Source organism: Leptosomus discolor, chromosome 2, assembly GCF_034619465.1.
Source record: "Leptosomus discolor isolate bLepDis1 chromosome 2, bLepDis1.hap2, whole genome shotgun sequence".
NCBI lineage: Eukaryota > Metazoa > Chordata > Aves > Leptosomiformes > Leptosomidae > Leptosomus > Leptosomus discolor.
The window spans coordinates 174,625-201,391 of NC_141392.1; the positions used below are offsets into that span (position 1 = coordinate 174,625).

Consider the following 26,767-nt stretch of genomic DNA (forward strand, 5'->3'; position numbering starts at 1 on the left):
GCAGCATTCCCACAGCTACTTCCCAATCGGATGCCGGCTCTCGGCTGCCTCACCCGGAGGCGTTCCTTAACGGTGAAACGGGAAAAAAAAAACCAAACCAAACCGCGACACCAAGGCCACGGGAGCGGCCTCACCCGCTCCCCCCCTCAGACAGACACCGCCTCCTCCCCGCCCCAGCCGCGCCGCCACGGCTCCCCTTCCCCCCGCGTACCGTCCCAGGGCCGGCACGGCAAAAGGCGCGCGGGGAACTGGAGCTCCCCACGCCGCCCTTCTCCCCGCCTGGGCCCAGCACCACCCGCCGGAGACCCAGGCGAGGCCTCCCCGCAGCCCCGTCCCAGGGCCCTGCGTGATACCGACCCTCCTCTCCCGGCGGGGGGTGCCGGGCTCCACCCGCCCCGAGCACCAGGAACGCGTTTCGCGGCAGAGGAAGGAGGCGGCCGCCCCGCCCCGCCGCCGCGCGAGGCCCTGCCCAACACCGGCGAGGGGCGGGGCCGCCCGGCCTCCCCCCGCTGTGCCCCGGCGCTGGCGGCGGTTGGGGCGCTCCCCTCCGCCCCCGCGGCTCGGCCGTTAGAGCGGGGCGGCTCTCGCGAGAGGCGGTGCCATGGGGGTGCACGGCGTCAAGGCGGTGTTCTTCGACTTGGACAACACGCTGGTCGACACGGCGGCGGCCGGGCGGCGCGCCATCGAGGAGGTACCGCTGCCCCGTCCCCTCGCGGCTCTCCGGCACGGGACCTGCGGCCACGGGCGCCCCCGGCCCGGCGGCCGCGGCGCCGCGCGTCTCCCGCCCCTCTCCCTCCTCCCTTCCCGCCGGCCGCGGTGCCGCCTGACCGGCGCCGAGACGCGGCCGGAGGCCCCTCGGGGGCCGTCAGCGGGCGCGAGGGGCGCGCGGGGCGGCGGGCTGGGGGCGGCCGGCGCACTGAGGGGGGCCCTTGTCTGTTGAAGGTGGTCAGTGCCCTGCAGTCAAAGCACCACTACGGCGAGGGGGAAGCCCGCATCATCTGCGACAAGGTGCAGGCCAAGCTGCTCAAGGAGTGCCACGACCCCGCCAAGATGTGCATCACTGACCTGCGGATTTCGCACTGGGAGGAGGCGATCCAGGAGACGATCGGGGGGGAAGCGAACCGAAACCTGGCCGCCGAGTGCTATTTCCTGTGGAAAACGACGCGGCTGCAGCACCTCACGCTGGCCGAGGACACGCGGGGCATGCTGACCGAGCTGCGGAAAGGCGTCCGCCTGCTGCTCCTGACCAACGGCGACAAGCAGACGCAGCGGGAGAAGATCGAGGCGTGCGCCTGCCAGCCCTACTTCGATGCCATCGTGGTGGGCGGGGAGCAGAAGGAGGAGAAACCGGCGCCGTCCATCTTCCACTACTGCTGCGATCTGCTGGGGGTGCAGCCCGCGGAGTGCGTCATGGTCGGCGACTCTCTCGACACAGATATTCAAGGAGGCCTGAACGCTGGGTTGAAGGCGACTGTCTGGTTGAACAAGGCCATGACTGCCCCGGTAGACACCTCCCCAGTACCTCATTATATCATCTCTTCTGTTCTGGATCTTCCAGCAGTTTTACAGAAGATGGAGCACAAAATTAATGCCAAGTTAGGAACTGACCATATGGCTGGCGGTACCGAAGCACACTGACGGTCCCAGCATACGACCAGCAGCGTGCCGAGATGTTAGGTGACTCACGCTCTTGTAAAAGATTTGCCTGTAGGATTTCCAACTCACGTATGGTATGCTTTCTTCAACAGCAGGCGGATGAATAAGGGCACAGTTGTCAGTGAAAACAGGACAGAAACAAAGAATTAGATTCCTTTAAAAGATGCAAGTGCAGTTAATTTAGAACGACTGCCTCTGTCTGGAAATTATTTTGACAGACTGTGGCTAAAGTCTATCTGTCTCTGCCCTAAGATGCCAGTCTCTTGTTTTTATAGTGGGAAAGAAAATTTGAATGTTTTGATCTTTCACATGCTTTGCTGACTTGTAAGTTTAGCAGAAGCCTCAGTTCAAACCTTGTTTGCCGTGTGTAAAAGAAGGTGAGAGAGAGAGTGTGGTACAATCTGGAGTATCTTCACAATTGACCTACAGTTTGTCCCAGGAACTGGAGTGAATTTTGCTGTTTCTAAAACCAGAATTTATTGACAGAATTTATTATGTGCCAGACCATTAGAAAATGCTCTAACTTTGATCTTTTTTTCAAGTTTTAGCATTTTTTTCAGACTTTGCAGTGACTTTTCTTTTATGGAATCTATACCTCTTGCCAAAAGTACTTAAATGTACATTAAAAATTTGCATTTGTGTAGGGGACCATTTATCAGAGGGACTTGATGGATAAGTTTTTACTTTATATTATCCTGGTGCTTACGCGGATATGCAGTATACTTGTAATTCAGATTATGATTTTTGTTGGAATGTAATTGATAAAACAGGGATATTTTCAATGGTCTTACTGTACTGTCAGACTCTTTAAAAGCTAATATTGTTCTGTCTGATTTTACTAGTGAATTTTGATCAGACTTTTTTTGGAGAAACTGTTCTTGGCCTTGCTCAGGTGTATGACTGTTCAGATTCAGCTGCAGGATCCGTGCTTTTTTGACTGTTTTAATGGCACTGCTGTACAATCCCCCCTTACTCCAGTTTCTACATGTATTTCATGTGGGTTACTCTGGAGAAAATATGAGCTAGTTGTTTGTAAATGGCTTTCATGACTCTCTTCCAGGAAATTGAAAAATTACGTCCTATGTATTACAGTACCGTGTACAACTTTATAATGTGTATGTGCTATTTCCACTAGATGCAGGAGGTGACTCTCTAAAACACTAAGATTTCTCCTGCCCAGATCATTATCTTAATAATTTATTTTTTCTGTACTTCATATTGATACTGTATAATGGGGAAAGTATTCACATATTAAATGGAAATGTCAACACTTGTTGGAAAACCTGTGTTTTTCACAACCTATTTGCTATATATACATTGGGCTGAATATCTGACCATATATGAACAATCAAATTTTATATTTCAGGATAAATCCATGGCAAATTTCTGAGAACAGGGATATTGAGGTGCTGGCAGAAGAGTGTCTGGCATGTGGGCAGCAGTAAAAGATCAGCAACAAGTACAGAAACCTACCAGGAAAACGGCACGTAGAAGGAATCCTATATACAAGAAAGGTTTCCTTCTTTAACACGACATGAATGTAAGTTAATGTAGTTAAGTCTTGCATAGGGTGACAGATTCTATTTAGGGGAGGCTTTAGTGATCTGGGTTAAATTATTTGGCAAATAGTTTAGGTTGCATCAAAATATTTTGTTCCTACGTTGCGGGGGGTGTGGAGAAATACTCATTAAGGTTTTAACCCCTTTTGTCCAACTGCCCCTTGAAAAAGGCAAAGCAGTCCAGGTTCTTCATGTTCTCTAGCCAAGACCTTTGAGACATCAGGATCAACAAAGAGAACAGAGGCAGGCCCCACCTGTACCTTTGAGGGCATGGGCACACGCTAAAAATGGTCCAGTTACAGTGGAACAGCAAGTTGCCACATGTGGCAGGAGCCAGTGGGACTGACTTGGCACGCCTTTGTTACTGAAGTAAGAGGCCCAAGTGAGGAGTTTATTTTGCATTTGGAAGAGCACGGAAACAGTCACTGGCTTAGCTGATGAGCAAAACATTCCTTATAACCAAGGACTGAGAGAAAAATAATAAAGATCATCGAGCCTATGAGGAATATTGTGTAAAAATAGAAATGTATGCAAAAGGTTAGATGGATCCCTGGAAAGATAATGTATTTGAAGTAATCTGTTTTAACCATACCGTCTGATACAAAAGCAACCACTTTGCTTACAACAGCATCCCAAAGGGGCTGCATTGTTTGCACAGCATCAGGGTAATAAAACTTGGGTCAGAATGAGCTTTATGATACAGCCGAGATTTAAAATAATAAATAGTAATAGTTCACAATTCTGTCTGTGGGCGTGAAGGATCACAGAATGTCAGGGGTTGGAAGGGACCTTGAAAGATCACCTGGTCCAACCCCCCTGCCAGAGCAGGACCACCCAGAGCAGGTCACCCAGGAATGCGTCCAAGCGGGTTTTGAATGTCTCCAGAGAAGGAGACTCCACCAGCTCTCTGGGCAGCCTGTTCCAGTGCTCTGTCACCCTCACAGGGAAAAAGTTTTTCCTCACGTTAATGTGGAACCTCCTATGCTCCAACTTGCATATATATATATGCCATATATATATATATATATACACGCCAGGTAACCATTTTTTAGCACAAGTTGAGGTTCATGTTCTCTTGCCACTGCATCATTCTGAAGTGGGATGCTGAGCCTGCTTATTGTATAAACGGTCTCGTTTTAGAAGAGACTGCTCTGTTTTGCACGTGGCCAGCTGTTTTCTTAAATCTATGAATCTGTGAAAATCCACCGTAACTGAACACTCAGGTGACAGTGTGGTCTGGAGAGGCCACACCCAAGTATATTTTTTCCACTGCCGAGTGCTGTACCAGGCGGGATGTGACTGCCACTGCAACTCTGTTATGATGCTTCTATAAAACAAGAAGAAAACCATAGAAGAGATTTCTCTATCTAGGGGTCTTCATAGAAGCAGTTACCCAATAGGCTGGATTAGGTATCTGGAGTATCTCTGAATACTCAAGATGTTTTCCTTGGATGGAGCTCTTACAGAAAGCCTAATGAAAAATAATTATATTTAACGAAATGGAAACGTAAGTGTAGTGATGGGATAATTTTCACATCATAAGCAGGAGTAGATCAATAAAACAGTCTATATTCAGTTCCAGTTAAGTTCTGGTTTTGCTTATGTTATGCTCTGTTAGCTAAGTTGTCTGCTTTAAATTGTGTTGCCAAAACACAATAAAAAGAGGAAAAAGAAATTCCATCTATATTTTTAAAAAACTTTTTTTTTTTTTCAGATAAGTGTTACCTCCTGAGGTTAATCTACAGTAACTTTGACTTTAGTGAAATGAACTGAAACAATAATTTAATACCAACTGTATTTTAGTTCTTGATTTAAAATAACCCATGTACTAGTCTAATAAAAGTATTTTGTTTATAAAAGATTTCTTTTAACACTCTATTACTGTGGATAACAATGTTTCTGACCGGGTTTACCCCAAAGAGCAAGAGTTCTGTTTGTTTTTTAAACCAGCACAGAATTAGGCTTCAAAATCTGTGACCTCACATTTAGATGTGGTGACTGGGTGTAGTTTCCATCATTTCAAACAGAGGCTGGAACATAATTATGTATTTATGAAGCTTCTTGGCTGGACTGTGTATGTTGGATTCCTGACTGCAGTTCACTGCTAGTCGAACCTGACTTGCCAAGCTGAATGCCAGCTCGGGTATGCCTGCATGTCCTGACGTCATGGCCCTGGCTGCTGCAGCAGCCTAAGAACAGACTGCAAGGCGGGTAAGATAAATAAATGCAGCAGTCTCAAGTCCAGGGACCCATTTCAGCAGGTTGTGGGTGCGCAAAGCCATACCTGAGCTATTGCCACACTCACCTCTGTGGGACCTAGGAGAGGGGAGGGTGTCAGGCTGCTCACCTCATGGCGCTCTCGGCTGCAGAAAAGCAAACTGTCCCCTGATGGAACAACTTGTCCATCTTCTGGACCCGTGGAGATAGATGGAAAGGTACTTAAAGGTAATCTAGATGAGGGTAGGGTGTTAAACAGTAAAAGGGGACTTGGCCTCTGTCTGTCGTGGGCACCTGGCTGTGCCTGCTGGCTGGCTGAGTCATGGATCTGCACAGCACAGCATCTCTCATGTTGAGGAAGCTTTGTATGTGTAAGGCCCTAAGCTGGACAGTGACAGACTCAGAAACGAGGACATCTTGCGTGCTTGAAAAACTTTAGCACAAAGTTAGAGTTCTTAGAAGGTGACCCAAATGTTTTATACAGGAGATAAGTACCTTTCATTAGAATACTAAGTTAATACAGAGAGATAAGATGTTTGGATGGGGTAACAGCTAAAGTTTTTCATATTTCCTGGAATACAGACCATGGACAACTTCCTGTGTCCCAGATAACCTGAACCAGTTCCATTTGCCTTTTCCTCTGAAGTTTCTGTTACATGACAACAGCAGTAATAGGGCTTTGAACTAAATTGAAGTAGTCTCATCCATCACAGCAATTTCTCATGTTCACATATGTAGTGATTCTTTTTTCAACTTCAGCTCTAAAATGTGGGGGTTTTCCTCCCAGGTTATCCTGTGGCATTTAAATGAAATATAAAATCCTACCTTAATTCTGTACTAACAAAACTTGTCAACTGAAAATCATTACAACATGTTGAGAAGTACAGCAAACAGAAATGCAATGTATCGCTGCTGTATGTAGCAGCATACTGTTCTTTTGTGCATAGCTTTTACTATCAGCCTTGCAGTGGGATTGTCTCCATTATAACTCGCTTTCTAGATCACGCTGTGCACATACAAGAGACATAACAATGCAGAGATGATGTCAGCTGTGTCTAAAGCAAAACCTGCAATTTTCTGCCTATGTTGCAAGGGACCTAGACACAGAAAATCACGTTGCCTGCTCCATATAACATATTTTGACCTTTTATTCCACCTACTAAAAACAAGGTTGCATGAGACCATTCTGCTGAACAGCCCTCAAATGCCATTAAAAAGATGCATTTTTAAAAATATGAAATTAAATTATGGTGCTAATATATAAAATTTCAGTCCTTTATAAGTGCAAGCCAGGTTTCTCAAGTCAACACCTAGCCAAAGACCAGATGGTAACTTCGCATAGGGTCTAATTTAACTTAGGAAAATGCTGCTGTTTACAGCAGTGGAACTTCACAAGGTTAAGTAATTTGTATGCTCATTTCTATAAGATTACCTGCAAGAGATTTCTGCCTTCCACTCCTGCTCCCTCAGCGAACTGATGCCCATCATCTCTTTCGTCGGTTGCATTTCCATATCTTTCTGAATCACACAGTATCTATCATTTGGGATGACGTTTGCGGAGGACCGCAATCAAAAGTAACGAAGAGAGCCAGCTTTTGTAGCAAGACCACGTTCAGTACGTAAGTTTAGTACCAGCTCCTTGGCAGCTGCGTGCTGCAAGCATGTGTTTGCACTCTGTTTGTTTTAAATGGTCTTTCATCCCAAGAAACTTCCACTCGTATCACACAGACTAGGCAAATTTATCAATTAAAAAAAAAAAGTAAGGGGAAAATAAGCTTCAAAGTCCTCTGTTAGTCACCTAGAGACATCAAGGTTTATAACGCAAGTTTCAAATACCAAATCTGAGATACCTTACTCCAAGTTTCAAAATAAATGATGATTAGTTGACGCAAGAAGTGAGTGTTGTGAGGAAAACAGAACACTAATCATTTCAGCAGTTTTCCAGTGTCTGTTAAGTCCGTTCATCGCTGGCTGACATAATTTTTCTGTCAACTGTATTTGAGTACAACTTTGTCACACTGAGAAAACCCAACTTCTTTACATTTTAGAAATAACATTACCAGGCAACATGGAAGAAACCGTATGCAGCTTCAACTACATTTTAATATAAATTCTCTTTAAGGGATTTAATATATTAATGCATTTTTTTAAGTTCTTTTTTGTGTATTTTGCCCTGGAAATGTTTATTTTGCTACACTGTCAATATTGCAAAAATGCAATAAAATACAAGGCCAGTAAGGTACAGAGGTGTACCTGAGTACACAGGACTGTGGTCATCTAAAAGCTATGCTTTAGGTCAAGAATTTAGGAAAAAATTTGTGTACTGCTCAGCTATTCTAGGAAGTCACTTAGAATAGTTATGGCTCGGTTTCCCCAGAAACAAAGATGGAAAGCGTGAAGATGAGGTGGAAAGCATTTCAATTTATCTTGCTTTCCAGTCAAAATCCAGCCTGGTGAGCATCAGATGAGCAAATTTGTATTTACTTGTGTTGTTGCTGAGTCCGCTCAATGGTGCTGCTTTCAGGCAGATGCAGGAAGACCATTTTCCCGAGCCAGTGACCAGTGTAGCAGAAAAGTCCAACTGGAAGTGAAATCGTTACGTGTCAAAATACATCAGCTACTCGAATATATGTTTTATAAGCTCTTCTGCTATGTGAGTATTAAGAATCTCAGTAAATTCTTCTCTTTTATTCTTTTCATGAATTAGGCCAAATGTCCTCAAAGTTACCGCGCTGCTTTTTTCAGAGCACTAATGTGTTGTAGGTCTGTCTGTCTGATAAAGTCAGGCGTAACTGTTTTAATTTGTGCTACTGGTCGGGTGGTCTTTGCTGTTAACGATGTGGCCTGTTGGATCCCACTGGGGTTAGGATTTATCAGGAAGTCTGCAGTGGATGGGCTGACGGCCTTTGTTTTCCAAACTGTTGATGCCTTCCATTGTGTTTTGTTTCAGACATTTAAATGAGAAGGGTCCTGAATGTTCTAAGTCCTTTTTTCCTTTCAGGAAGAAAATGCATAAACGACACAAACAGCTTGTTTATTTTTCTTTCAGCAAATGTAACTGGGTAAAAATACTTTTTTGCTTCCATCCCTCTGGTCTGAAAGTATTTTAAAAGGTACCTAATTATTACTTGATGCTTAAACTACTTGCTGTATCTGTTATCTTTATCCTGTTACTTTGTGGAACGTTGTATGTCTGTTTTAAATACTGCTACTGCTGCAGCCAGAGGTTCATCTTAATATTGTATATCACTATTGTTTTACACTGTATTTCTGTGCTGTATCTCAAAATGAAAACAGCCCCCTATCTTAGAGATATTTGACTTTGAGATAAATCTACCTAGTTAACAATTTCTTTTTGTTTTATCTTGAATACTGTGCCCCCTGTTTAACGATGTTCTGTCCACGCAAACCACTTCCCATTTGTTTTTCTCTTTTCTGTAGAGCAGCAGTGTTTGTGCATATTTGCAGGGTAAGCAGCATGCAACAGACGTACGAAAAATGCAGGGAAAAAGAATCTCTTTGGCTTCTGATAGCCTCTGTGTTAGGATTCTCATTCCCAACATTTTACAGGACTTGGCCGTTTTTAGGTTGACTTAACAGCCCTCTCTGCAGCTTCAGTTGTCACCAGTGAATGTTGAGCAAAGAAGATGCTTTTGAATACTGCATAATTTTGTAGTACGCTGCCAGGAAGAATTGTACTTGGCCTGGGTTCTCCATTTCAGTGCCACAGTACAACTGTTTAGGTGTCAGCAGGTTCATGTTGGCATAAAACATTTAAAGGATATTAAAAAATAGGCCTCACTGTTTTTCTGTTTCTGTTTTCTGTTCCAAAGGACCGGTGCTGTATTTGGGGTTGTATGCACTTGCTCTGTAAGGGGGTTCAATTAAAAAAATGGCTTTTTTTCCTGTATTGTTGAGTGCAAAAGCGATGTCCTTAAGGAGTCACAGTGCTGCTAACAAGCTATCCTTTCCACATTAAAAGATGCAAATAGATTTTAGGATAATTTTTGGTGGCCAATTTAGGAGTGAAGAAGGAGAAAATGAAAGTTTAATAATAAGATCATTTATTGATTACAAGGAGTTAGTGTCTGGAGCAGGGTTGAAAAGAAACTCCTGCCATTTCAGTGTTTAGAAATACACCCAGTTTACTATACTTACTCATCTAAGTTTCTTAATATCCTTTCAGTATTTTTGTATAATATAAATTCTAAAAGAAATCAATAACAAGAATAATGCAATTAGTAGTCTGCTGGAGACTTCATTCTCATTTTCAGTGTTTCCTCAGCAGGTGGCGTTAGAGGTTTGTTAGATACAGATGCAAGCACAGGTTTGGATTTTGGGATTTTTTTTTTTCCCCCTGTACTTATTTTTTTCTCCATCACTGTTTTAAAAATAAAACATACTTGGTGCCCATAAATGAGGTCAGAACAGCCTTCTTTTCACTTCACACTACCCTCCAGACATCATAAATTATGATGAGATCCTATTTTACTAGGGATTGTAAACATACGTGGCAAAACAGCCCTGCTTAGAAGAGGTTTTGATCTAGGTGGGTAAGTATTATCTTTATCTTAAGTATGAGGATCTGTGGCATGTTTTGCAAACTCCACAACAGTCAGTTCAAAAAGAGCCTGACGAAGAGGATCAGCAACAAGTTTGTCATAACGTCATAGCGCCAAACAAAATCCAGCCTTCTAAGGTACTGGTGCACTGTCTTGAGCTGAATTTGATTTATATCGTGTAGTATCGCATTTATTTAAGAAAAATGAACGTCTTTCCTGCAGCTGATGCTGAGGTGGCATCTTTATGATTTCAAAATTCTCCTGATGAGCTCCTCTTTCTATCATTCAACAACACACTAGCCCTTTATTTCTATGACCTCACACACAGGATTAATGATAAGCTGTTACTGCTACGACACGGTATTTTTCTCACTCTGTGCAGTCCTTGGCTGCATCCCCAGACCAGCAATTCAGGCCACGGTCCTAAAGCCAGCACCCCCGTTCCTATTCGGACACCTGAAAACGCGGGCTGATTTTTCATTCATAAACCCAGTGACGCTGTGTTTAGCATCTCCGCCTGGCCACCGAGGAAGCCTGGAGCACAGGGAGGCATTTCTGCTGCACTTTTCCTAACGCTCAGCAGGCGGCAGCCGAGGACCAGTTTGCCGCAGAACCAGCCCGCAGACGGCGGCAGCGCCCGTCCACCAAGGGGGTCTGCACGCCCGTAGTCCCACTGACCCTGAGCGCACAGGAAAACTGATCAACACCTCTAGGGGGCTGCTGCATGTCAGAAACCTTGCACCACAACGTGTAAGGCTCGCCCGGTGCATTTCACACAGTTTACGCTTGGCACCCATCAGATGTACTGTGTAGGCAGGGCTGTGTGCTGCTGTTGAGCCATCTGCAGCCCCAGGGCTGCCACATCACCCGCAGCATGGCTGGGTCTGCTGCTACTGCTTCAGTCGATCAGAGCAGGAAAACATACAAAAATCCCCAGGTTTTGTCCTGACAGAGATGACAAAGAGAACACGCCCGGAGAGATAAAGGCTGCTCCCACTGTGAGATACAGAAATACCGCTGTCTCCACCTTAGCAGAGAGGAAATGAGACTCAGAAAACCAGAGTAACTGGCTGATAGTCACAGAGCAAGCTTGAAGTGGAGACAGAGCTCACAACCAGATACGTCCGGCCCTGGATAGTCACCTTGGCCATGGAACATGAGGCAAAGCCTCCTCTGAAGCTCTCCAAGGCAAAGGACAACTGCACAGTGACAGAGTCTGTCCATATAATGAGAATAAACAGTGCAGCACTGGAGTGGTTCAAAATGTTCACTTGCATTCAGTAACCCTTCCCACCTGAGAGCACGGCTGTGCAGGCGAAGTGTTGCTACAGGGAAGCACCTCTGACAAGGAACTGTAAATTAGGGTACACACACAAACGAAAAACATTTCTGCACTGTCTGCCTGTCTTCTCTTGAAAGCACCTGGAGCATTTTGGGGCTTTCTCAACAGGCTTAGTGTCAGATGAGGTCTTTCTCCGTGTTAAGTAATATTATCAGATGCTTGCACATTTTACTTGATGCTTAGAAGGCAGGATGCTGCATTGCCTAAGTGACTGCCTTATGACACACACACTAAATGTGGGGAATGCAACAATTTTGAATGACCTTTGTGCCTTCTCAGGCCAGAATGACACAAAATACCAAAACTTTGATGCTAAAAGTCTGAAAAAGTTAGTGTAAATGGTCAATGCAGCTTTGACCACTGAGCTTGTAAAAGTCTGTGTCACAAGACTGACTAGGAATTAATGTGCCTCATGCCATATTTGCTACCCTCCTTTCCCTTTCCCTTTCCCTTTCCCTTTCCCTTTCCCTTTCCCTTTCCCTTTCCCTTTCCCTTTCCCTTTCCCTTTCCCTTTCCCTTTCCCTTTCCCTTTCCCTTTCCCTTTCCCTTTCGATCCCGCTCCTCTCTCTTGTCTCATCCACTTTTCAGGATGCGCTTGTTAAGCTCCATTGGGTGGGCAGTCTTACTACAAGTTTCCACAGACCTCAGCACAAAATAAGCCCAGGAGGTTGACTGGTGCATCATGCCCAAAGTAAGCACAGCCAATAATTGTTTTGTTTTAATGAATAATATTTCTTCATTACACAATGAAAAGCAGACCTCCTAAAAGCTTCAGTGCTTTTCCATGCACCAAAGACAGCAGTAGGTAGGTAAAAAGGCCAAAATCCAACCCGCCTGCAGATTTCCACAGGTCATACCAGAGAAATAGCTGGTATTTGTCCCGTTCTTACTTGCTGCTCTTTGGCTCAGACTCTGGTTGTGCTTTCACTGGGTTGGGTAGAGGAGGACTCCATTAAAAGCAGAGTGTACATGACTAAGTATAAGCGGTGCAAAATTCTGGCTTGCTGCTTGTGAAGTAACTGCTATCACATGTCCTTGACAAACATTTTAGCTAATACCTGTTACCTCACTGTAGCACAGCAAACCAGGGGTGATATCCTCTTCTACACATCAAAGTCAGTGGGAATTCCCTTTAAGCAGCAGTAGCAGCTGTTACCTGCAAGAGGCCAAGGGATCGAGGGATCATGTTTAACTGGAATTTCCCGAGACAAAACCCACGGCTGCTGGCAGGTATTTGTCAGCATGTGGCAGTCTGGCATGCAGAAAACGAACACGAACACATGGTATGTAGCATTACAAGTGCTTTAACCTGAACACTGCTGGGAGGAAAGTGGAGAAATCCTGGGCAGTGACACCCCGGGATCTCTTCAGATGAGCACAAGGCAAGTGGGCATTACATCAGTACCAGTAAACAGGGACATCTTACATGTTAAATGCGGGATTAATGCCCACGGCATGATGTGACTGCCAAAGTATAAATGACTTCAGAAAGAGTAAACCAATTTGTGGAGAATACATACAAGAGAATATGCTGGATAGAACCGTCTAGATACAGCTTATGCCTCTCGAAGTCTCTACCACATCGATGGCCAGCAGCTAAAACTGCTTACCAGGGAAAGAAGCAGCCTAGAAAATGCCTCATTTCCTATTCTCCTCCTCAGTCATCTACCGCATGCCACCCCTGCAGATAGTACACTAGACTGACTCACACTGAGATGGCCCCAGACAGGTGTTCTCACACAAAATTTTCCTCCAAAAAATCTCAAGAAAATATACCCAGAACTAAGATAAAATTTGTATAATTTGCATCTCATTTAGAAAAGATTATGATTTGAGCTTCTCACACCTTGCAAACAACTACCTCAGAAAACCAGGAAAAGTGTGCAGGTATTTCAGATACAACCACTGTTCACTGTGCCCACTGGCACCCACCACCTTCATTACCTCCCAGCTTCCAACTGAAACCTGGAGGAAAGTGTTTTCAAATATACCTGTGGGACCCACGTAGCTCACCCAGCACACAAAATCTCCATAATAGTTATTTAAAATACCCCATGGGACTATGTGGCCCAAAGAAAACACCTGAGATAAGTCATATGGAGAGAAATATCTCACCCCTACCTTACTACAAAACTGTAGTGCACATCCATAATTGAGAATAAAATATAGCCCTCCACTTGTCTGTGTGAGGATACTTCCCTCACCCAGTACTTACTGCGTTACGAGTATCACCATCGCTTTCCTTATACTCTTTTAAGTGGCATTTGTTATGTTTAGCATGTTCCAGGGGATGGGGCATCTGCTACCTCTCTAAGCAACCTGTTCCAGTGTTTCACCATCCTTACACCTAGTCTCAATCTGCCCTCTTTTAGTTTAAAACCATTACTCCCTGTCATATTGCAACAGGCCCTTCTAAAATGTTGGTCCCCATCTTTCTTATAGGCCCCCTTTCAGCACTGGAAGGCCACTATAAGGTCTCCCTGGAGCCTCCTCTTCTCCAGGCTGAACTAACTCCAACTCTCTCCGCTGGTCCTCATAGGAGAAATCTTCCATCCCTCTGATCACCTTCATGGCCCTCCTCTGGACCAGCTCGAGCAGGTCCATGTCTTTCTTGTGCTGAGGACTCCAGAGCTGAACACAGCACTGCAGGTGGGGCATCACCAGAGCAGAGTACAGGGGGGAATCCCCTCCCTTGACCTGCTGGCCACAGTTCTTTTGATGCAGCCCAGGATACAGTTGGCTTTCTGGGCTGCAATCGCACATCGCCAGCTCATGTCCAGCTTTTCATCCACCAGTAACCCCAAGTCCTTCTCGGCAGGGCTGCTCCCAATCCCTTCAGCCCCCAGCCTGTGTTAATACTGGGGATTGCCCTGACCCAGGTGCAGGACCCTGCACTTGGCCTTGTGGAACCTCATGAGGTTCACATGGCCCCACTTCTCAAGCTTGTCCAGGTCCCTCTGGATGGCATCCCATCCCTCAGGCATGTCGACTGCACCACTGAGCTTGGTGTCATCTGCAAACTTGCTGAGGGTGCACTTGATCCCACTGTCTGGGTCACTGATGAAAATATTAAACAGTGCTGGTCCCAGTACAGACCCCTGTGGGATGCCACTTGTCACTGATCTCCATCTGGACATCAAGCCATTGACCATGGTTGTGACCACCCAACCAATTCCTCACCCACTGAACAGTCCTCTCATCAAATCCATCTCTCTCCAATTTAGAGAGAAGGGTGTTGTGGAGCACCATGTCAAAGGCCTAACAGAAGTCCAGATAGACAACATATGTAGTATACAAGGTACTGCTGATTATTGGAGCCAGAAAAAAGACATTTTTATAATATTGTTTTGAAAGAATATTTTTGTATAAATGGACACTAACCATTTTCCTCTCTAAATGTGTCATTACTGGATTTTACAGCTTTTGATGTGAACTTTGCCCTGCGAAGAAGTTCTGAGTAAAGCTATGCGCTGCACAAGTTTCAGTCTAAAACCAGCTCTCACAAAGCAAGGGGAGCCCCTGTGAGCCTACAAAGATTTCAGCATGTGCACGCACTGTCGGTCTGCTTTCAGGTTTAAAGTTAGGTTTGTACCTTAGTACCCTGTTTAAGCAGAGCCTCAGTGACTTGAGTATGTGATAAGCACAAGCACATGCAACTGCAGGTGGCCCCTGACCCTGTTCATTGATACAGCTTTGGTCATCCTCATATATTTTTTAAACATTCACATGGACATTTTTACCCCTCCCATTCTCCTCCAGTGCCTACAAACATTTTTCTGCTGAGGTTTTCCAACAGATTATTCCTAGACAGGCTAGGCAGCTTTCTCAGATTGTATATTTCTTAGGGCTAAATTATATCAGAAGTATTCTGTATTAATTCTTTAGAAAAAAATGCGGAAACTAACAAAAAAATGTCACTGGTGAATTAGATCTGTCATTATAATACCAGCTGATCATATAGTAAGCAATCCTTCATCTTAATGAACAGCACTAGATATATTGCTACGTAATATATTAAGCCACAAATAGATAATATCATTCTGGTCAATAAACAGAATACCTATTATTTCTAGCATCAAGTTCCAGCAGGTGTGTTTGTCAGTCTCTGTTTGGTGTGAGACTGCATGCCAGAAGTTCTCTGGAAATATTTACACTTTCACATATATTCTATTTTTCATTATTTACTCAATAACCATTTCAAAATTAGTTTCCACAGACGCCTGTCAAAGCTTACTAGTCCAGTTTCACGTTACTTGAGACACAATGATTCATAGCAATGGCTTAAAAAACTCTTTTTGCATATACAAAAATCAGTTCCTTGCTGCTGCCCAGCTAAACAAACTGTGGCAACTTTCCAGGAAAAAAGAAAGGAATTCCTTATTTGAACCCAAGATGTTGTTGTAAGTTTATCTTAATGAGGTGGTTAGTCTCGTTTTTTAATTATTTGGAGGAATCCTCTCAGACCCAGTGAAACGACATAGTAGGATATTAATCTGGGCTAGAAAAATCCAATTATCAGAAACAAGCAGGCAGCTTTTCTAAACAACATCCATTACATTCTGCAGGATCCCGGTTTTAATTAAAACAAACAGAGCTCTGGTGTTCTGGGTACTTTCCAGTCTGGTTCAGGCTCAGCTGCCAGTTATGACTTCCCTTGGCTTTATCTATATTCAAAGTCATATCAATTTAACTCCCAAGCCGTTTTTAATCACATTTAATGAAATAGATGCTAACTGCTGCAGAAATGCACTTAATTTGATTTAAATACGGTTTATATCAGCCTAGTTAATTGAGTTTATTGCCACCTTCGACTATGTAAGGTTTAAAACCAAATGAAGAGTGTTTTCAGATTATAGGACTAAATTTAAATTATACAGAATAATTTTGAAAGTAAATGTTACTTATGTTAGGGAACCCCAGTTTTGGGCGACAGCTTAGGCAGCCACAATCCCCATGGAAAGACCAAAAGGAGAACACCACAGATCACCAGCTTTGGGCTGGGGAATCATTGGGGCATAGGTTCGCACTGAGAGCTGCTCCTTGCATCGTGAAACAATAGCTGGACAGGAGTTTAATGTGCTATTAATGTACTCAGGATGACGTTTCAGTGAGTAACAAATAACTGAGCTGCATTCTGTATCGAAAGGACTGGATAAAATATTAAATGAAACCAGTGTGCCATGCAAGTATAGCTGCAAAGACAGTTGTTTTCAAAAGCTGATTGGTATTTCTGTTTTATACACCAGAAGTAAGAATAAAGATATGTGCAAATTCATCTATAGCCGGCCCTGAGGCGATATGGTCCCTACCCAAAGGAGCAGGAGTTCTAGATAAACAAACTGCATAAGGCAAAATTCAGCAATTTACAGAAGAGCAGCTCTTGAGTGATGAACTGGCCCTTCTGGTGGCAGGACACCTTATTCTGATGGATACCTTCTTCTGCTAAAATAGCAAAATAACTTCCTTATCCCAGATAGAAGCAAATCTCATAATTCGAGATGTTAAACTAAATGGCTTCTTCTCTCGCAACACGTTGGTAATGTATCACCCAACTTAGCTAAACAGATCCAGCCATAAATGAAGAGAGAGATCTTTTTCATAAGGATGCCTATTCTAAAAGAACTTTAATGCTGTGGGTCATGAAAACCTAATCTGTTTTCAAAGGAAATTATAATCTGACATTAACAAGCTTTTTGCCCCTGCGTGTTCAAGCACAAAGTGATCTCAAAGGGTTTTGCCTGTATTTGGAATTCCCCCGTTAGCAGCAACTCTGCACACTCCTTTAGATAACCCATTGTCATTGCAGCCAAGACACTATTTGTCCTTTTAAGGATCCAGCAGATAGGACAAAAATACTACTGCAATATATTGAAACAGCAGATAGTTGTGTTGAAAGATGCTGCACAAATGTCCAGTAGAGGATTTTCATTTGGTGAATTCAGTGTGTCCAGAGACTGCACCACCACTGACAGCGGCTAGCAGTACTACCCCTCCATACCCCAGGTCACAGACAAAGCAGCTCCTGTTTTATTTTGGGGCTCTGATCACCTGATTACCCACATTGCATATGTTTTCCTTTGCTGCTGGGCTTCAGACTAGGACAAAACAGTTAGTTCCATTTGTGACAAAGCCCAAACATTTTTTTCTGGAGACCAGCAATGGTGCATATTAGTTAGCTAACTAATTAGTTAGCTAGCTAACCATATTAATCAGTAGCTGCTAAAAGACATCCTTCAGACTTGGCTCTCACCAGAGTGAGAAGAGCATACCGCTTCCTATGTCCCTCACCCTACGCCAAGAGGAGGGTGGCCCAAGCTCTGCGCCCCAAGATGGGGCACAGATTTACAGGACTCCTAATTTTTCCACAGTAACTGAAAGCTGTGTTTAGCATTCCTCTTTCTTTGCAGTCTTAAACTTTGACTTGACTGGGAAGTGCGACTGTCACAGGTGAGATCAAGCTGGTGTCCGCTGGAATAGCCCCACTGAAGACAGGGAAGCTCTGCTGGTGTACATCAGCTGGGCACCTGAAGAAGTTTCCATGGTAGGGATGTCTCTTCAGGTTCATAGTATCCACAACTGGAGAAGAGGAATCTTTTCTCATCCTTTATTTTTTTCTCTTTTTCTCTCTTTCTCCTTCTCTACCTCTCTCTCTTTCTCTCTGTTTTTCTCTCCTTCTTTCTTTCTCTCTACACAACTGATTATTTGGGTGTTTTTTGACTTCTGCAAAGGCACTGCAGGAATTACCACTGCAAATCAGAACAGTCTACTAAGTCCACTCCCCTTCCCAACAGCTGTCAATACCAGGTGTTTTCGAGGACAATGTAGGAGGCACGCTCAGCAGTTCCCACCACGCTGGAGAGCACTCAGTTGCGAATGCAGTGAAGCGAGAGGACACAGACCTCTTATACTCAGATGGATTATTTCAGCTGTCTGTAATTCCTATTTTTATTATGTAAGTACCTGATTTGGTTTTGGATTTTACTAATTCTGTCAATTGAATTCTTAGAGTTCTAAATTAAGATGCATTTTAGTATATCCTGTTCATATGCACTGTGAAAGTAATGATCAAATGAATATTTTTAAATATCTTCATTATTCTTTTAGGAAAAGATGCTGAACTGATCTCTAAACTGTTCTCAGCTGTATTATGTAGCTGTAGTATTCCACCTTGCATAGATCTCCTTTTCAAACTCTAAGTAATACTGTCACCTCTACTTTATTTCAGATTAAAGGCTCTTAATTTGCCTTACTATTTTCATTATTCTTTTTTTTTCCATCTGTCTTATTTTCTAATTGAGATTCTCATTATTGAACTCCCTATTCCCAGTCCTCTTTCTTGATGTTTCCTAGTTCTGTTTTTGAAAAGTCCTGAAAAAAAAAAAGTCTCTGAAATACCTAACTACATGAAAGTGAGGATAATGCAGGCTATTATACTCTGGTGTGATTTACCCCGCTTGGAGAAGTTAGCATTTTCTAAGAATACACTTTGAAGCTAAGTTTCATGGGAAAATTGAAAGAACTTAATTACTTTGGAGTACAATACTATGTTGCCACCCCTACCATCACATTTAATAGCACAAAACTGTTTAATAGTTTCTGTCTTAGAAATTATTGAAATGTTGCATCATTTTCAGATCTGAGCAATTTTATTAACAGCTTATTTATAGAAAAACGTAATCTCAAGTCTAACAGTTTGGAGAAGACTTGAAAATGCTGATTACATCTGGGAAAAGTTTTGAAAAATTTGTTTTCCAAAGAAAACTCTGAAGCTAAATTTGACTAAATTGTCTTTAAAAAGTAAGAGGTGTTGAACCAACATTATTTTATTCACTGTGAAGGCAACTGTGCTTTTGTTTTTCCTGCTCAGACAAAGAATTTAGAAACTGGTCATTCACACATTTCTAGTTTCTTTTCTCCAGTCTAGTAAACAATTTAAGAAAAACTACATTAAGACAACAAAAGGCAAGTGAGTAGTTCCTAGAATATGGACTGCAGATGATTCAGGAGGACATGGAAAACGGTCCCCACCTTGTACTTTTATATAAAAGCGTGCTGGCAAAATGGTTCCTCTCTTTCACTCCCACAATGTTTTTGTGGAGTGACAGTGGCCATTAATCCAAAAAATCCTTGGGAAGCACTGAGTCCCCCCAAACTGGCTATTTTGTCAAAGGCGGAGCTTTTCATCTCAGCATTATCACCAGGGTGCTCCTTGCTCTCCTCAGGCTTGCGTGACTTTCCCAGTATTAGGAAACTCACCATAAGGACAATGGAAGATCACCACACCCACTTGAAGAGTTAGACTGAGTGATCTCCCGAGAAAGGGACAAGTTGTGTTTGGACTTCTTCATCCTAAGAAGCCAGTACTATTTTTCACTGTTTTGATGATCATGATGATGATGATTACTCTTGTTATTATTATTACTACTACTACTATTATTTCATTCACACTATGCCAACACTTATGTCTGCTGCAGGGGCAAGAGCCCAAGGATGGGAGCCAACACAGGAGAAGAGCCAAGGTCTCTCCTGCATCTGCCTGCCCCTTGCAGTCACCTGCTCCCCTGGGTAGGCGTGTCACAGGGACTTGGACAGTGCCTGCTCCTGAGTTAGCACCCAAATTGCAGGGAAGCCCAAACCCTTCCCTCCACAAGGGCTTTTTTTTGGAGGCAGGGCTGAGGGTTCCTCAGCTGCAGACACCCAGTCAACAAGGCTGGTTAATGCACAGGCTGTACATTTAATTTCTCATGGGAGTGTTGCTGCTGAGGGAGCATTGTGCAGGCAGATATGGCAGAGCTATTGCCAAGGCTTCTTTCATTTAATTGCAGCGCCTCATTACTGACAAACATCCACTCCAGTTCATGGAAGGTGTAGGCTATTTTATAGGGTGCCTTATGGCTTCCACTTATGTTCCCCCAAGTTTGATCTTGCTAGGTATTTGAACTAGATGCCATCAGACACCAACAAATGCTTATTACATATAATGAAGAAGGAAGACCAAGCAGGAGGTAGGAATTTTCTGAAACGGCACCTTAGCTGAAACATGAACTAAACAGGAAAACTGAAACAGTAATGTGTGCAAGGTATATACGTGTGTGTGTGTGTGTGTATACACATGCATATACCCCCCCCCCCCATATATATATATGTGGAAGATTCAATAATTAAACATAATTTATTTTTACAACTACCTACATCAAAACTAGGTTTTTTTAAAAACACTTTGGCTTTGCGAGGCCGCTGGGTGCTCACAGTGGTCTTTATCAAGTGCTTCTTCTCACAGAGAGATCATGCCTGGGTGAAAATTTAAAACCAGGAGTAGGAGAACTTTTCCAAGGAACACACTGTCACAGCTCCTACTGCATATTCCACGGTAGGGAAAAGTCTACTGCCATGCTAGTTTATGACCGTTGAAGTATGATTACACAGTTAGCAGTGTCATTGTTCAAAACCATTTTGGAGCACAATGTGTACTTGTAATTTTGAACTCACTCACGGATTATCTCACAGTGGGTGTAAAACACCTATTTATCTGATGGAAACTAGTGTCTTTCTTTTCACACATCTTTTTGTGTCCTGACAGCCCACCTCACACCATGTCTTCTTGGTCTCTCCAGTTATGACGTGGGCATCCAGCCAACGTCAGCTCACCCTTGTGTATCACCAGCTGCCTCTCCCACAAAGTCTGAAGCACAAAAGGGTGAGTTTCTCAGGTGGGAGCTGAGGGATGGAGGGATTAAGTCAGGTGCAAAGACAAAAACCATGTCAGTACTCGCAACAGGGTTCCACCTTTGGCTCGAACTCAGGTAAAAAAGGACTTTACGACCTTTGGAAGAAGGGGCAGGCCACTCAGGGGAACTGCAAGAATGTCACGATGTTATGCAGGGAGAAAATTAGAAGCGCCAAAGCACAACTAGAACTTAATCTGGCTATTGCTGTAAAAGACAATTAAAAACTTTCTATAAATGCATTAGCAACAAAAGGAGGGCTAAGGAGAATCTTGATCCTCTATTGGAAGCCAGGGGAAACACAGTGACAAAGGATGAGGAAAAGGCTGAGGTACTTAATGCCTTCTTTGCCCCAGTCTGTAACATTAAGACCAGTTCTTCCCTGGGTACACAGCCCTCTGAGCTGGAAGACAGGGGACAGGGAGCAGGATGAAGCCCCCATAACCCAAGGAGAAGTGGTTAGCAACCTGCTACACCACTTAGACACACACAAGTCTATGGGGCTGGATGGGATCCACCCAAAGGTACTGAGGGAGCTCGTGGAAGTGCTCACCAAGCCACTTTCAATCATTTACCAGCAGTCCTGGCTAACCAGGGAGGTCCCAGCTGACTGGAAGTTAGCAAATGTGACACCCATCTATAAGGGGAGCCAGAAGGAGGATGCAGGGAACTACAGGCCTGTCAGCCTGACCTCGGTACCAGGGAAGGTTATGGAGCAGATCATCTTGAATGCCATCACGCAGCATGTACAGGACAACCAGGTGATCAGGCCCAGTCAGCACGGGTTGATGAAAGGCAGGTCCTGCTTGACTAACCTGATCTCCTCCTATGACAAGGTGAGCCACTTAGTGGATGAGGAAAAGGTTGTGGGTGTTTTCTACCTGGACTTGAGTAAAGCCTTTGACACCATTTCCTACAACATTCTCTTGGAGAAGCTGGCGGCTCATGGCCTAGACAGGTGCACTCTTCGCTGGGTAAAATCTGGCTGGATGGCCGGGCCCAAAGAGTGGTGGTGAACGGAGTTCAATCCAGTTGGTGGCCGGTCACAAGCGGTGTCCCCAGGGGCTCAGTATTGGGGCCCGTTCCGTTTAACATCTTTATCGATGATCTGGACGAGGGGATTGAGTGCTCCCCAGTAAGTTTGCAGACAAATTGGGTGGGAGTGTTGATCTGCTGGAGGGCAGGAAGGCTCTGCAGAGGGACCTGGACAGGCTGGATCGATGGGCCGAGGCCAGTGCTGTGAGGTTCAACCAGGCCAAGGGCCGGGTCCTGCCCTTGGGTCACACCAACCCCACGCAGCGCTACAGGCTGGGGAGGAGTGGCTGGGAAGTGCCCGGCGGGAAAGGCCCTGGGGGTGCTGGTCGAGAGCCGTCTGGACACGAGCCAGCCGTGTGCCCAGGTGGCCAAGAAGGCCAGCAGCATCCTGGCCTGTGTCAGCCATGGTGTGGCCAGCGGGAGCAGGGAGGGGATCGTGCCCCTGGACTGGGCACTGGTGAGGCCGCCCCTCGAACGCTGTGGGCAGTTTTGGGCCCCTCGCTGCAAGAAGGACATGGAGGTGCTGGAGCGTGTCCAGAGAAGGGCAGCGGAGCTGGTGAAGGGTCTGGAGAACAGGTCTGGTGAGGAGCGGCTGAGGGACCTGGGGGTGTTTAGTCTGGAGAAGAGGAGGCTGAGGGGAGGCCTTATGGCTCTACAGCTGCCTGGAAGGGGGGGTGTAGTGAGGTGGGGTTGGTCTCTTCTCCCAGATAACAAGCGACAGGACGAGAGGAAATGGCCTCAAGTTGCACCAGGGGAGGTTTAGATTGGGTATTAGGAAAAATTTTTTCACTGAAAGGGCTGTCAAACACTGGACCAGGCTGCCCAGGGAAGTGGTGGAGTCACTATCCCTGGAGGTGTTTAAAGGATGTGTAGATGTGGTGCTTAGGGACATAGCTTAGTGGTGGGCTTGACAGTGCTAGTTAATGGTTGGACTTGATCTTAAAGGTCTTTTCCAACCTGAACGATTTATGATTCTATGATTTCATGTCTCGGTCTTAGTTTTACAGAGATGCAGTTGTGACTATGGACCCACCTGAGCAGCCATCTTCCTTCCCCTAGCACCTGGCATGGGGACAGGGCAACTCCTCTTTCCTTTGGATTTCTAAAGCACCTCTGTAGTCACACCTCTCCCTCTTCCCCACTCCCCTCTTGTCTTTTTATCTCATCTCTGCTTTTCTTTCTTATAGCTGACCCACCTTTTCCTCTTATCCAAATCCGTCTTTCCTCTTGCCACCTCCACCCTTCACAGTCTCCTCTCCCATCCTCGCTCCCAAATACTGCTGCCAGTGTCAGACTGTACTGGGGGTAAAGTGTTGGGCTTGGGCTGCCAATGCTGAGCCAGGGGTAGTGCCGCTGTCCTAAGACTGCCGCCTTCTCACTGTCAGTGCTGGTGGCACCAGCTGCTGCGCTGGAGAAACAGCAGCACCAAAATCCCACATTGCCCACAGTCACACCTCTCCCAAGCCGGAGGAAGAGAGCAGAAGACAGCTTGTTCTTACTACCAGCCCACAGCATAACCACAGCTGCATATTTGTCTCTCAAAATAAATAGGAAAGGTTGTCCAAGCCCCAAGACCCACCGCTGGTGGTCCAGGGTAACGGGGGAGGCACTCCTGAGTTCCTGAGCACTTCACGGTTTTCGGCAGTGGTAGATGAATCTTATGTCAACCACCCCTGGGTACTGGGACAGCTGAAGACGGGTACCTTTCCTTTTATCCCCGAGGAACAGAGGCATGAAGGGCACTGTGAGGAACTGGGGCTCCTCTGAGGTGGCACTAAGGAGCAAACCTGCTCCACACCAGCCAGCAGCACCGCCCTGCAGCCAGCAGGCACCCACTAGGGGGTTTCACCCTGGCAGTTTGTGCATCTCTTTCCTAAGAGTCAGAGTCAGGTACTTGCCTCACCCTTCTCCTGTCTTGCTGGCAAGCCTCGGGATGGGTTCTGCCCTGGCAAAGCCATTGCTCACAGTCAGCAAAAAGCATTCGGCTACATAAACAAGATGCCCTGCTCTCCGAGTCATTAACACCACCGGCTTTAGAAGTTGAGTAAGCCATGAGTTTCTCCCAGAAATATCACTTTCCCTTGGTAGCTTTCCAGGGTAACATTGCCAAAGCCTTCCTGGATGGTACAGGTAACACCCTTTCTCTTTTATGTTCATTTTAAGTTCCCAGGCAAAGCTGTGAGCTGGGGATGGCTCCCTGGGCGTGATCCCACTGTCAGCAGGACCAAAGCTTCCACAGACTCTCTTTCCTCCCCCGAAGCCTAGCTCTAATCCTCAGCAAAAAGCTGTAGTCCAATTTACAGCATATTTTCTCATCCTTAAACAGCTGGAACATGAAGTCCTTCTGCAAACCTCACACCATTATGAAGCAATGATACATAAGGAAGTAACAGTGCCAGCTTATAGCAAACAAGCACCGAGACCTGAAAACCATTTTTTCCTGAACAGCATTTGTCCTCTTCACTGATGGGGCAGGTTTTAAGAATCCCAGTCCCTTTTTAAAAATCACACGTAAAAATATGGGAAAACACCTGCAAAACACATAGTGTGCTGTGTTAAGGTGGCACATTCTTAGTGGTCTTAAATCACTGACTAACGAATGCCCCCAAACAATTCTTCAGCTTATATTGGCCCTAGATAAGACAGACACAATGGGAGAACTTGATTCATTTTCTTGTTCCATGTTTGAGCAGTATTTGACAATTTGACTGCCTAAATCCTTTTCCTTCACTCATGACAATCCTCCCCCTCCCCAGTTCTTCCCATTAACACCTTCTTGTAACAGCTCAGGGTTGACCTTGGCTTTTGAAACCAAAGGTGGGACTCTTATGGTCAGGCATTTACCGATAGACAGGAAAAGAAATACTGAATGTCAGCCTTCAAATACTTCTTCTAAGGAAACATTACTCTTTCCCAGCTAAACGAGACCACAGGCATGTGGGCCAAACCCAGCTTCCACCACAGTCTATGGGGATTAATTTTCCCAAATATCTTCACTGGTCCTGCTTCTGTGATAACTGAATTTCATTTAATTTTCATGGATATGAAGATTTGCCCCAAGCGACTTGCAAGAGGTTGCAAAATAAATTCACATAGTACAAAAAGGTGGGGGAAAATACCCACATTCTAAGTCCAGTTCTTTCCATGAAATTTCATCCCATACATCAGCCCAAACCTGCCATTAGAGTTTGTTACATAAATGACATTTAAGAGTGTGAACATTAACAGGAAAGTTGTAGACACATTAGAGCACAGTAGCTACAGTCAGCCCATTCACTTTCTCAAGAAAAGAACCTAGTGTTTTAAACAGACATATCGCTGTTTCCTCATATCACATATTTAATTGGAACAGATAAATTAAATTACTTCCTTTGCCTGTTAGGCATAAAACCCCTGTATAACTACAGAAGGGAAGGCCATCCTGTAGGCCATTTTGTGGCATTATAACTGTGCTGATTCACCTGATCTTGAGCCAAGCTCCACTTTAATCTTCTGAGTCTTGTTATAGTTTGAGAAACAAACACACCCAGCTAGGCAGTACAGATTAGGTTTCCCACTATTCAGTAAAAATGGGAAATAAAGATTAAGTTAGTTTTCTAACATAGGGGTTTTTTTTTTTTCAATAGTAAACGATTGTGATCCATAAAATCCATAAGGGTTTAATGAAAAAAAGAAAAAAGGGGAAGGAAGATTGCTAGGAAATGTCTTTTATGCATTTTATTAGTTAACAGGCAAGGAAATTTTCTTTGAGTCAGGGAACATTGTTCCTCTAGCTGCCGCTGAATGTCCCTACAGCCTTCAGTGCAAAGTGGTCCTGATCTACAGTAGAACAGACAACAACAATAGTAGGATTAGGGACAATGATGATTCTAAAAAGAACTTTCAGCTGTGAAAGCAAACAGTGTCCCAACCAGTACCGACCAGCAGACTTGATCCTGGTTTCAAATGTCTGTCACAAATCCAGACACAAGACCCACAGAGACTGGGTGACGGTGTGGCAGGCTTTCTCATACAACATGAGCTGTGGACTCTTGGTCAGCAGCTGAGATCTTCGGTTTCCATCCATGCCTGAGCAATGGTCTGTCCCTGGTAGAAACACGCAGCTTTGGCGTGGGGACTCCGAGCGCTGGAGACTTTCTCACCTCCTGCCATTTCAGCAGCTACTTGTGCCCAGCGCTAAACTTGGCTGACTTCAACTTTGAGAAACTGAACCTTGTTCTGCCTTCATCCATGAGATTAAAGACCCCCACAGTTTCAGGTATCCTCCACTCCCCTTTGTGTACACCCTCAGACTCCGATTGGATTACCTCTTCACTTTCTCTGCAATTAGTTAAATGAACTGTGCCCATGAGCCTCGCATTCCCCAGATCACTGTTCTCTCCCCAGCTCTTTGCAGCCAGCCCTGGCCTGGGAGCAGACACTGACGGCAGGGGGAGATGCTGCAGCTGTGCCCTCCTGTCTCATCCTGCACTCCTGGCGCTGGGGTGCTCAGCACACTGTAGCCTCCACTGGCACGTCCTTGGGCACAGGCATCCCTGACATAGACACCCTTTGGCACAAGCCTCCTGAGCCCCCACGGAAGTGATATCGACCCCTTGGTCCAGGCTCTCCTGCTACCTGGTTGCTCCTATCACACCAAAGAAGCCACAATGCACTTTTTTCCCTGTGGCC

The 26,767-nt window shown here is 44.9% G+C and overlaps 1 protein-coding gene across 1 annotated transcript; it reads left to right on the forward strand.

The window, feature by feature from the left end:
* The first annotated feature begins 601 nt into the window (after positions 1–601).
* Positions 602–2,932, forward strand: NANP (N-acetylneuraminic acid phosphatase). Its single transcript, XM_086460561.1, has 2 exons — positions 602–691; positions 943–2,932. The coding sequence occupies exons 1-2, from the start codon at positions 602–604 to the stop codon at positions 1,636–1,638; spliced, it is 786 nt and encodes a 261-aa protein (XP_086316687.1). The 3' UTR covers positions 1,639–2,932.
* The last annotated feature ends 23,835 nt before the right edge of the window (positions 2,933–26,767 follow it).